This window comes from Lagopus muta, chromosome 7 (genome assembly GCF_023343835.1).
Source record: "Lagopus muta isolate bLagMut1 chromosome 7, bLagMut1 primary, whole genome shotgun sequence".
Classification (NCBI taxonomy): domain Eukaryota; kingdom Metazoa; phylum Chordata; class Aves; order Galliformes; family Phasianidae; genus Lagopus; species Lagopus muta.
Window position 1 is genome coordinate 42,736,730 of NC_064439.1, and position 13,379 is coordinate 42,750,108.

At 37.4% G+C, this 13,379-nt stretch overlaps 2 protein-coding genes across 10 annotated transcripts in view; one reads left to right on the forward strand and one right to left on the reverse strand.

The window, feature by feature from the left end:
- Positions 1 to 13,379, forward strand: part of TRAK1 (trafficking kinesin protein 1) — a 489,038-nt gene that overhangs the window by 183,775 nt on the left and 291,884 nt on the right. The gene's annotated exons all lie outside the window — the stretch shown is intronic.
- ULK4 (unc-51 like kinase 4) overlaps positions 1 to 13,379 on the reverse strand; it is a 214,550-nt gene that overhangs the window by 43,625 nt on the left and 157,546 nt on the right. For 8 of the 9 annotated variants that reach the window (XM_048951206.1, XM_048951205.1, XM_048951208.1 and 5 more), the window contains one exon: positions 9,822 to 10,007. In XM_048951206.1, the coding sequence (XP_048807163.1) occupies positions 9,822 to 10,007 (186 nt within the window). Of the gene's footprint in view, positions 1 to 9,821; positions 10,008 to 13,379 lie in introns of those variants that run through there. The other variant, XM_048951209.1, reaches the window with a different exon arrangement.

The following is a 13,379-nucleotide window of genomic DNA, read 5'->3' on the forward strand; positions in this document are numbered from 1 at the left end:
GCAAACACATAAACTGCAATATTTGTTCAAAAGGACAAAAGGGGGCACAGGTCCTTATGAACAATTATTCCTTTAAATCACATACAGCAAAAACTGCTTTTTGCCATGTTTAAATAGCAGCAGTACTTTAAAGAAAAGTAGCAGTATAAGCTAATATACTCATTTCCATGGGAATTATTCTATCATAATAGATTAACTTGTTTTCAACTCTAACATGATTTGTGTAGACTTGTGCACTAACGGGAAGAAGTAAAACACACATAATCATTGAGGGCTCTTAGGTGATGTTTTCAGACTGATTCGATGCTGCTTTCCCAGGAAGCCCTGCAGAGCTGCTCTGCTCGGGCACACAAGGCAACTACAGCTCCTCCAGGACATCCTGCTGCTGCATCTCCCCAAGCCCACCGTGAGAAGAAGTTCTGCTCAGGGCACATTTTGTTTAGCCCAGGGACGGGCAGGTTCTGATATCATTATCTTCTGATGCAATTCCTATTTGTAATAAATCCATGCATTACAATTCTCATGGGTCTACAGCATAAAGATCAGATTTCTATCCACAAGGTGCAATATTCTGCACTTTGGAGCACATCATTTTGACTCATCAATAAACACTCAGGTTACGGTCTACAACAGCTCTCTTGTTATTACGTACACCAGTATTTTTGCTAAAAAAAAATAATTAAAAAAAAAATCGTTTCAAATCATCAGAGCTATTTGATACCATAAAACGTCATGCATCTGATGATCCGTCTTCTAAATGATTGCTACCCACCTCTGACAGAGGTATATTTTTATTGATGTTAAAGGATATGGGTAATCAGTTGCTTCTCGTGAGAATTCTTTGCTCTCAAAATGCCCCCTGAAAGATCTAAAAAGGCAAGCTGTATAAGCAGAGTAGAGCTGGTATGCAGATTATGAGACATTCTTATCATCATATGAACTCATCAACCAGGCATTATCTCCCAGAGAAAGCATCTGCTGTATAAAATTTAGGACAATAATTCACAGTCCATAGAACATCACATTACCAGAAATTACATTTGTTATAAATGTATAATTATGTTCATATAAAAACATTACATTTTAATAGTTTAAAGAAATGACAGCACTGGGCACTTCATAAATGTTTAACTAGTATAGTCTTCATACTTTAAAATGCAGAGGTTTCATCACTGAAGATGTTAGATTGAATCACTGCATGGACAGGGGATGGAGGGCAAATTATGGTAGTAATCTACTCAAAGCCTAATCTCAATGCATACAAATGCTATTTTTAAACACAGCATTGTTTGAGAACACTTACACAAATCACAGACTTATCTGAAATTGTGCAGCATCATGTTCATAAACCCCAGATATGGTTATTATAGCTAGGGAGTAGAAAATGAGCATGGGGAACTTGAAAAGCATGCACTAACTGTTAGTGAATATGTCAAGCAGCCACTAGGTTCATGAGGTACCCAGGGATGTTAAATGTTCTGTGTTCTTTCAAAGCATGTATGTTATGACTGATGTCTCTAAAATAATTTTCAACCTTGATTTTTCCAATAAGCTCTACCTCCTTAAACACTGCCTTCCTTTGACCACATATGGTCATATTGCTTGGTCTCACTATCAAGACTAGCATACTTTTTGTTGGATCTGTCATATTTTTACTCACCATTTCCCTCTGACAGCCTGTATTTGAAATGCTCTATGAATCTACATCTCCTGTGCCTCACTCACGTGCTTCAGAGTCCCATACATCCTCAAAGATTGATGGTCAAGCACTGCCTCCCTCTACAAAACATCCCTAGAAGACTTGCACTATATTCCGTTTACCTGCATCCATACAACACGTAAGTTAAACCAAACTCCTTGTGAACTGCAAATTTCCTCATGATATGATTTTTGAAAACACAAGCTTCTCAGCTGTATTTCAGCCTTACAAGATGAAGAGAATATGGATCCAGTCTATGTGAAATCCAGATGCCATATTAAGGTACAGAACTTGAAATATATGCAGAAGTCAATAGATAGAGAAAATGTGAAGGAGAACAAGGAAGTGCTGAAGTTTAATTAAGAGGATGTGTCAAGCCCTTTGACTCTGGTCTTGCATTAGGTCATTTAAAAGACAAAAGAAGGACCACTGCTTCCCAGTAGGGAATTTAATTACATTAGATTTCTTCACAGTAAACGGTAGTTAAATTTTACTTACAGTTAAAATTTTAATTACATACTGAAATGCAATGGAATACTTCACCCTCAAGAAATTTGCTGAGTTAAGTGAATAGATGCAATAAGAATGAGAGATTTTGTTGAAGGTTTCACAATAGGACATTGCAAGAAGTCACAAAGAACCTGGTTTCTTTGTATACTTCTATCCCATCTTTAATGCAGGCAACCAAAAACTTTCTACATTCTAGTTTCTGGTAATGGCTTCACATTAAGACTATATAAAGACCAAGGGTTCTGAAATACTGCTGTGACTATAAGGGTTTAACTTTAGAATAAAATGAATATACTTCAGTATTAGCAGTCAGGTGCAAGGAATTACTCTCCCATTCTTGCTTTCAGAGAACTGAACACTGCCCAAGTTTTATAAATGATGGTTATCTTTGTGTCAGATTATTTCCTGTTTGAGATTGTTGGTGTCATGCAATTTCTTGAGCTTATTTTGAAGACAGATAGCAAGCTGGATTGCTCTCTGGAGCAAAAAATGACTTTTTACTGTGTTTGCACTGAGGTTACCACAATGAGGTCCTGTTGTACCTGCAGTAATGCGATTCAGTTATGGTAATAATGATAGCAGTAACTACTGCTTACATGCTCCCATTAACAGACCCCAGAAATACATGCACCGGGTATTAACATTCCAGCTGAGAAAATATTTTTGAAAATTTAGTGGTATTTTCTTACTGTAGGTGGGATCCTCTTAAGCAAAACGTTTCATGATGTATATTATTTCTGATGTGAGGACCATGAAATGCTTTACAAACTAAGTATCATAGGAGCCTATGCAGGTAGGAGAGTAACATTAAACAAAACTGCTACGACAAATAAAAAGCATCAAAAGTAGGATCTGTATAGCTTTATACTAGAAAGATATCAGCATCAAACAAACACTAAGGACAAACAAAAGCAAACCATTAATATAGACCTGTGTTTGAACTTCTGAGTGAGCAGCAGGCGATGTCAAGATATGATTTGCTAGCAAAACGGGTGTTTATCTTTTTGATGGAAATACCAAAGTGCAGTGTGCTCTCCTCGATATGGACTTTCCATGCCGTGCAAACTCCTACACACCTCCAAAAACACTGAGTTAATTACATGTTAGAAACATCTTTATCATCCAATTTTATGCATCACCACTTAATTTTCTGATTTTACCATAGGTTATGGTAGAACAGGCTCATGGAATCCAGTTATCAGCTGGAGAAAGAAAAATCTCAGCTTAGAATCCAAAGTTGAAATAAAATTCTAATTCTTACAGCTAAAATTTCTTGGCTCTTCAACTTGAGCATACCTCAAGTCACATACAAAAAGAAAATATGCTGTGGTTAAATATGCACATAGGAACACATACTATATGACAGAAAGGGAATCAGAGCAAGCATACTCAGAGAAGTACAAAATTTACACAGAAGAGGACTCTGACACAGGCAGAAAAAGGTGATCCTATAAGCCTGGACAAAATTGTCCCTTCTATGAGAAGAAATAACCAGAGCATTTCTGTACCATCTGGTCCTTTGGACCAAAAAAACTGGAAACTTTTCTGCCATCTGGTATCAACCACAGAAATTCCGGACAGGATCAACAGTGACAAGATAGGGGAAGATAAGAATTCCAGGTGTTGCAGCAGTGACTGACACTTGCTGCCCATGGACACCTTATACTAATTAATTTCATAAGACATAAATATAAGTACTGAAATAACTGAAATAATCCCATGGCTATACAGCTTCAGAACACTGCACTTAAGAATTTTGGCTAGCTGAAAGAGGGGTATGGTAAAATGCAGAGGAAAGTTAATCAGAAAGAGAAAACACCTAACAAAATTCTGTCAGTGCCCTAAAGTAAGTCTGAATACTGAAATATTCTTTCCTTTCTTCCATTAAGACATTACCAATCAAACATAAAGGTCAAGACTCAGCCAAAGTAACATTTTTATTAAAAGTAAAAAACCAAATGACTCAGGCTGATCAATTATGAGCTCGATTCACTGTTCTGTAAACAATAAATACAGCAAAGGGGATGTACCACCAAAGGGAAGTCGGCCTGCCAAATGCTACATTTGTTCAAATTATACTACCTCAATTTAAATCATTGTTTAATTGCTGTTTGAACTGATGTACAGGCCTAATAATAACCGCTGTAATAAATTTTAGCTGTGAACTCCATGTACTGCTTCTTGACCAAACGGCACAGGATGGCCCAGATCAGAGGATCTGATTCCCGAATCTCCATGTTGGAGTTATGGGGTTTCTTTTAAGAAGTTTCATTAAATTCTATTTCAGTCAGAATGTATGCAAAATTCACCAATCTGTATTTTAAACCCTGCTCTGCAACTAAGTTAAAGTCAGCAGGGAAGGAGCTAGAAGCACATCTCTCACTGCCCATAGGCCTTCTAGGCAAACCTGGGAAGGGCACACGGGAAGGCAAGCTGTCCATCTCCATTATTGCACAGCCTGCAAATAGGACGGTTTAAGGTTACCAAGCAACAGCACTGCACAAATGGCCTCCCTATCTGCAATCTCTGGAAACGCTCTCAAATTTCATTAAAATCTATCTGTACCTATTACATGAAGGCCTGTGAGGGGTTTGTAAACAGGGGGAGCCTCTCAAGTCAGAGGAAGAGGAATAAAGAAATGAAATGGCATTACCCTTTCCATCGGTCTTCTTCAGAGCACTGTGAGAAACTCATCCTGTCTAAGATAGGCATGAAGTGCATTTTCTTCTTGGGGAATCTTTAGTTCTTTATGTCTAAAGAAATGCTTCATCCTACCCAAGCATGTTCTTCTACTGCAGACTGAAGCCACTCAATTATGTTCTATAATGAAGAGATGCAAGTTTGCTAACAACTTGAAACAAGCGGTATTAATGAAAGGAAGAAATTGTGACAGAATGATCCAGATAGTAAGAAGATGTATAATTTCATGAAAACATACAACAGCCAGTGCACTTATGGCAATACACATCAGTAACCCACAAGCAAGTATGGTATTCAGAGTCTAACAAGCATCTCTGTCATAACATCAATCCTCAGAGCAATGACGTAGTATGTATTGTTTCAGTGAATAATTTAAGTAAAGGTATTCTTAAAAGATTCAGATTAGGAGAAAGGTGTATAAGAAGTTTTTCTCCACTTAACTGAGGCTATTTGAGAGAAGTACACCCTCAGAGCAGATGTGCCAGCAGGTTCATTAGCTTTACAAACTCTGGAAAAGCAGACCGCTGGGAATTGCTACACAAGCACCTCCTTGTGGTGCTGAATACTCAGAGCTGAAGATGCGAAAAGGACACTGAAAATCCCTTGGGATTTTGCTTTCCTTTCTCTGAAGCAAGCTCTGAGCAGACATTTATGCAGGAGTTCACTGAGGAGGAAAACTCCAGTAAGAAATTCAACCTTCGGAGGGATTGCAGAGTTGTTACCCCATATCATAATGGATATCTTTTCAAGCTCTAAATGTTTTTCCTCAGAATGTGTAATCAGTGATTAAGATAATGAGGACCTAGTCTGAGAACAGCCATAGCTATTTTTAATAAATATATATATATACTTTTGTCATAGTGCACGTACCATAGTTCTGGCCTTATCATCTTTCTACACAGCCTAATACAATTTGAGAAATCCTCCTACATATCCCCCACAGGATATCTGACACACAGATCACTTCTTAAATGTCTTAGTTGCTCAAAAATAAAGGACGAGCTACTTTTTGACAGTTATGATATGCAAATTAGTGAAAATCGGGTTCTAGAAAGAAGATCAGAGGAAAAAAAGTGTGATTTAGGTGGAATTCAAATATACTTTTTGACAAGGACTTAAAGAAAAAGTCACAGAACAGAAGTTCACTCTGCACAGTGAGTGTAGAACTGCCTGTTAGAGCCTGACGTTTATTCTTTTTTCTCAGAGGAGTTTTTCCTATTACCAGATAAAACAAAATAAAATAAAAAAGCGTTTCTCTTGTTTTGAAAGATGAAACATCTTATTTGCCTGTACCGAGCTATCATCTCACAGTGATTATGTGTCCAGTGAAAAGGCATCGGCTAGTTCTAAAAAGTTCTGGTGATAATCACTTGCTTTCACATTACATACTAGATGTTGATTTGAGCCGGCAGGTAGACATTTTTTCTGTGGGGAAAAGGAAATTAAAGTCTTCTAGTAAAGTATGCAGAAGTTGAACTATATGCTTCCCTCATGAAAATCTCTCTCACTTCACAAAGAAGTACTTTAATATAGGTGATTTACTGGACTGTAACAAGATACATTATATTCTCACAGCAAAAATGAAGTGGTAAGATAGCAGTTTCCACAAAGGGTGGCAGGAGAGGCTTCTAAAACTAAAAGATGAAACTACCACTCTTCTGATACTGCTGTTCAGTTACACAGATGTTGCTAAAAATCTGAAGAGCAGTATTGTCTAACTCAAGATGAAGAAACCAGAACGGGAGAGTTAGCAAAAGGGTTGAAGGAAAAAAAACACCTGTTTCTTTGACTCAGTGATTTTATTCAGTTTCTGTCCTTTGTATCAACGCCAGTGAGAGAACATCCCTGAAAAAGACTGGTTAATCAGGGCCTGACAGAGTCAAAAGCTTTGAAAGCTACGAGTTCATTGTAAAAAATATAAAGATGGCCAGTGCTGCCTCTTTAAGGCTTTTCAATGATACTTTCCTACATAGTTTAAAAAGTTAGCTGAAAGTACATTTTTTCTGTTTTTAATTCTAATCATTTCTTTTTACAATAAAATCATTTCTTCAACATCCACAAGCTACAGTGCCAAATGGAATCCACCCAAGGGTGCTGAAGTTACTGGCAGAAGCGATTGCCAGACCAATGCCAATAGTGTATCAGCAGTCCTGGCTACACCAGGAGGTCCCAGCTGGCTGGAGCACAGAGAACATAACATCCATCTACAAGAAGGGCACGGAAGAGGATGTGAGGAATCACAGGCTGCCAGCCTGAGCTCAGTGCCAGGGAAGTTCATGGAGCAGATCATCTTAATTTGCCATCACACGGCACATCCAGGACAATCAGGTAGCGAACTCACTCACCATGGGTTTGCAAAAAACAGGTCATGCCTGACTAACCTGATCTCTTTCTAATATGATGAGCTTAGGGGATGAGGGAAAGGCTGTGGATGTTGTTTGCATGGACTTTAACAAGACATTTGGTACTGTTTCCCACAGACTTCTCTTCAAGAAACTGCTGATGGTTTCTCATGCCTTGGACAGGTGCACTGTTTGCTGGCAGGATGGCCAGGCCCACTAGGTCACTGTGAATGGAGTTATGTTTGGTTTGATAGCCAGTCTGTAGTCTGTAGTGGTATTTCTCAGGGTACTGGATTCAATTTTAACATTTTTATCAGTCAACTGGATGAGGGGATCAAGTGTACCCTCAGTGAGTCTACAGGCAACAACAAGTTAGGCAGGAACTGCTTGAAGGTAGGAAGGCTTTACAGGGATCTGGATAGGCTAGATCAATGGGTCCTGTCCGGTCATATGGCATTCAACAAGGCCAAATGCTGGGTGCTAGGGTCACAATAATGCAGTGACACTGGCTTAGGGCAGAGTGACTGCAAAACTGTGCAGAGGAAAATGATGTGGAGGTGTTAGCTGACAACCAGAAAAAGGTTCTCAAACAGAAAAAAAACAAAAAGGGTCTGTTCATGTACCTTGCATTAATAAGTAACTGTACTTAGATTTCTTCTTGACCTAGTCTGGCCTAAATCTGTATTTCTGCTTACAAATGAATATAACAAAATTGTAGGGCAAAAATCAGTGAAGAAAGTGCTGCAGGAAGTTCACTTTGTTCCTCAGTCAATTTGCTGGACAAGTTGACAAATGAGAAATGATCATGTTAGAAACAACATCAACTTTGTCCACAAAAAGCTTACTGGAGGCAAACCTCATAAATACTGTTAGTTAAAACAACATAAAAATATAAATTTCCATTTCATCAAGGTTAGACAGTCTTGTATGCTGAGAATTTCTCTGACATGGTTTTAAACTGAAGGTTCTGATGCTAGGAGATGCATCTCTGCTGGCCCTCTGGAGATACAAGAAACTCTTGGACAAAGACTAGCTGGTCTTACTACTATGCCATTTTCCTATTACAAGAAATACATACCATAAAGACAGCTATACCATAAACAGTAACTTCTTTTTATAATATCCCTGTCTTGTGTAAGCAATACCTGTGTCTCTAATATCAAAGTTAATGTGATCACATATTGAAAAAATGCTTGGTACAAGCACTGACAGGCAAGAATAGAAACTGGTGCACTTAGGGATCCTCCTATTAAAATATTGCTCAGGTATGGGTAATTAATGGAAAAAAAAAATTGAAAAATGACATTCAAGGCTTTAAAATTCATCATGAACAGATGATGTGGGCTGAATCCTTGTTAAGTAGATATCGTTATATTTCAATGTCTTTTGTGATTATGACAAGATAATCATCTCCTCTGAACAGGGCATTTTAAGGTTTAGAGAAATAGTGTACAATTTATTAAATAATCTATCAAATTATGTATGAACCTTGCTTTCAAAAGAAATCCTATGATCTCATTAAAGTAATTACAGAAAATCTGCCTGATATAAATAACTAGTACCAGCACCACTGGTATACAACTGAGAGAATAAGAAATTGTAGGAACTTCCAGTATTCAAAAGGTGATAGTATAGCTTTGTTCTCTTAAGATAGTCAATAGACATTTCTATGTTAAACATCCTGTGTGCAGAATCAACTTTTGAATCACAGCCTTCAAAACAGAGGGAAATGCAACCACTCTGTAGCTATGCTAATAGGAAATAATGTGGATATGTTTATTACAACCTCCTTTCTCCTTCCTTTCCTCACACTTTTTTTTGCTTCTTCCTCTTAATTGTTATTGAAGAAAAGAAACAGGAAGAGTAAAGAAAAGAACAACAAACAAACACAACTCTTCTAGCCAGCATAACAATTACACAGAAGGAGACGCAAAGGAAAAAATAAATAGGAATTGTCTTAACTTTTTTGTTAGATTTTTTTTTTTTTAGAAGAGCATGGGCAAATAAAGGAGATGAATAATTCTTAGGATGATAACCTGAACCAGAGAAACCACCAATTTTAAATGTCATTCCAATTTCAGCTTTCTATATTTGTGCTTCTTCTTTTGGGAAACACAGGGCTTTCCAGAGCGAAACTGGGTGCTTGGTGAGAACAATCTACATACAAACGAACTTCAAATACAGAATAGCATTTTATTTATCATGAAATCAAAGCCTGTAGTTCTGAGCAGCTATTTAATGATACAAAGCTGACTCTTCCAGAAGGCTTTCAGGAAACTGCTTCAGTACTTCATAAAGCCCAAGTACTAAACAAATACATAAATAACATGAGTTAATTCAATAGCTGAGGAGGGAAGTGAAATAGGAAAAAACTCAACGATTTTTTTTCGTAAGAGGATTTAAAAACAGAAGCCTTCTCCAGAGAAATCAACTGAAGTTTAAAGACATGGAATTTAACTCCATATATTTTGTTTTCAAAATTCTTTCATACTCCAAAACAGTCCAAAAAAAAAATCAAATGATAAGAAAAACCTGACGTGGAATTTCAAAATGCTTAGAAGCAGACTCACCAGTCTCTTTATAATTCTCAACAAAACCTTCCGATGCCGTGTATCTTTTCTGGATTGCAGCACTTCAGCGAAGCTGCCCATGTTTTCTGGAGACATGCTCTCCTGACTGCTGCCTCCGTAGAGCTGAACCAGCAGTGATAAGCACCGTGAGGCATTCTCAAATGTTTCAGTATCTTCACTGGGAAGCTAAAAATGAACAAACAGAAATCAAATTCCAATTTCACAAAAAATTGCGTATCATTGAAAATACAGAAGGGTATTAACATGAACACTGAGGCAAGAAAGAGTCGTTTCTAGTTGATTGACTCAACATTCCATTAAACGAAGCTGTATTAAAGTGATGAAAGTATAATTAAATTATATCTGCTCTTAAGCAGCAGTATAACTGCGCCTTTGTTATAATGATATCAAATGCAATATCTATACCGACACCGTAAAAGCACTCAAAAGGTTGCTCCCAACTCTCTTATTTTCAGATCATAAATTTAGCTTTAAAATAGAAGCAGTAAGATCAGAAAGTATTATTACAGTCATGATATCTAATCTCCTGAATAATGCATACTGTAAAACTTCATCTAATTATTTCTAAGCCAAGTTTATAGCTTCTGGTTGAGGTAGAGCACCTAGTTATTCAAAGGGTTTAAGGAAGTCACATTAGCAGGTGTATTTTGCAGATGGAATTTTTTTTCTTTTTTTTTTTTTGAGCTCTTTTCTGAATTCTAGCTTTTCTGTATTGCTTTAAGAGTGGACACTGGAGCGGGTCCTGGCAATGGGACAGAGAAACTCTTGGGAAGCAAAATAATGGAAAAGATTCAGGGATATGGTTACTAGTCATCTTTAAATGACCTTCTGGTAGTATGACAGCACTGTCAAAATCATTCATATCCTTCTTGAACAAACAGTCTGGAAATCATAAGCAGAGAGATGACATTATGCTTGGTTTTGGCACTGGAGGAATAACACCAGGAACAAAATGCCTTCTTTTGGTGCACCCTGTTCAAGAAAGCTAGTGAAAAAATTATAGAAATTTCTTGGGAACAGTTAAGAGGGTGATAGATTGAATTGGAAAACTGAACAGGTTAAGACTGAAGGAACTCAATCTACATAGCCTATTAAAGGGAGGGTTGAAGGGCACTATGATTATATTCTTTTCCTCCATGTGAGGAAAAGAAGGCTGAGGATAGGTTAATTTCTATGCATGGAAAAGGACTGGTAAGAGATGATGGCTCGAAACCTTATCTAAAGCAATTGAGATTAGAGGGAAGATTATAATTTGATTTTCTTTTTATTCCTTCTTACTTTAATAAAGGCAATTAGCCACTGAAACAATTTCCTCGGAGCTGAGACAGATTCCCCATTGCAGAGAATTTTTATATCACCATAATCTTTTTTTTTCTTTTAATAGTAATAATTTTTTAAAATCTCTTTGCTACAGTGAAGAATTAACACAGAACAGTCCTACATCTTGTGTTATAAAAGATAGTAGGCCAAATGATTACAACAGCCTTTTCTGGCCTTACAATCTGTAAACAGAACAAAACGTACCACTGCTTTTCTTACCAACAAGGTATGGAAGTGTGAAAACATTTTATTACTCCTACTCAATTTCTTAATTCCAAAAACATGATCTAATCACTAAGAAGCTATATTACCATATGGTTACAGCCTACCCTTACCAACAAGGTAAGGAAAGAATCTGTCCAACCATTTATATAATATCCCCAAACAATTCCAGTAATGATTACTTATTTAAACTGAAGTATGAACTTCCCCATTTTTTCATTTTAAGGAAAACCCATACAGTTACTTTAAATAATCTGGAAACATATCATCAGATGAATACTCCTTAAATACCCAAGCAGCACATCCCCAGGGATCTGCATGCAAATTCAAATCTGCTTTCCATTAGCTTCACAGAACTGGCTGTTTAAAATAGACTGAACTGAGATATAAGCTCTGAATACATAGCCCCGAGACATATCACATTCTATTTGACCTAGTGCTATGCGAGTGACAGGACCACAGCAGCTATTTCTTTCACATCTTTGCTGTATGTTTTCTCTTCATTTCTGTCTAGGTGATGCACATTGGATTGCTTCTTTTCCAATATCCGGAATTATATCACCAACATAAATAGGAAGGCTTCAAAGGGGGAAAAACTACAAACAGTAACAAGCTTTACAGCTCTATTTATATCTTCAGTCCTTATCAAGCCAAAAAGAATTCTGTTGATCTCACTGGAGGTTTTGAGTTTACTTTTACTTCCTCCACTGAAGAAAAATTTGACTAGATAAATGATGGGAAAACTACACTGCTTTAATGTATCAGTCTTATTCCTTTTGAAAGGGGCACTCTAACTCACAACTGGTTATTGGGTAAGTCCAAGCAGGTAAACTAATAGATTCCTGAAACCACAGAATATGAACTATATTCAATTTTCAAGTGTGGTTTGTTGAATAATTAAGAAAAAAGGACAAATTTTAAAATCAAAAACAGTGAACATTTGCACAGATTACATCCTTGCCTTGGTGCTGCAGTGTAGGCTAGCTTCCTGATTTCCATAAGCACAAAATTCCACGCATAATCTATATTCTCAGTAGCCATACTTGGAAGTGAGATTTTTCCCAAGGTCTTTTGTCTGAGATATTCACTAAACATCAAACTGAGGAAAAGAAAGGTGTCAGTCTTTGCAGAGGACTGCTCCTACAGAACCTTGCATGAAGAAACACAAAATGGTTTTGCTTGCCTCCTCCTGGCATGCCCAACCTTTTACCATTGTTGTTGCTGGCCTTTTTTCCCTCAAAAGGGAACAAGAGAAAGAAAGACTCTAAAACTCTCCTTCCAGTATATCCTGGCATCAGACATTCTCGCTCTTTACAAGTTATCAAGCTGTCAGCAACCATCCTCCAAACCCAGCCACCGGCATCACTCCAGGGTTCACACTGTTTGCCAGCTGTGGCATAATGCTATTCATTCACAAATGCTAACAATGTCCTTCATCCTCTGTTGTATTTCAGGCTCTTCTGCTTCACAAGAGACCCTTTGAGCTTCGGTGTTACCTACAGTTTGGGGAGCAAGTTGCTGTCATCCTGGAAAATTGTGGGGCAAAACACAGCAAAGGTTTTGAAAGAAGACAACAACAATCTGGGGTCAGAAAAGATGGGATTTACTCTGGAGTGGCTGTGAAGCATTGACCTACAGTCTAACCCATCAATAATTAAGCAGGGAGAGGAACCGTCCTTCAGCAAAGCACTTACACAGAGAAAAATGCTTATGCATACATGCTCATAAGTCCTACCATTAGACTATTTTTGTAGTAACAAGTAGTGATTCAGATGTTGTGCTGTTAGCTGGTACCCTGAAATGTAACACTGGCTGCCAGTCTGTGTTAGCACTTTCATTAAGGGTAACAAAGAGCAGAGGATCTGAAGAAAATTGTTGGCATGAACAAAAGCAATGACTGAAAGTATAATAAAGAAAGATAGTAAAGCAATGAATGAAAATTCAGCTTTCAAGCAAATAGTATCGCATGCCTAATAGAACAGAAAAGCTAGAATA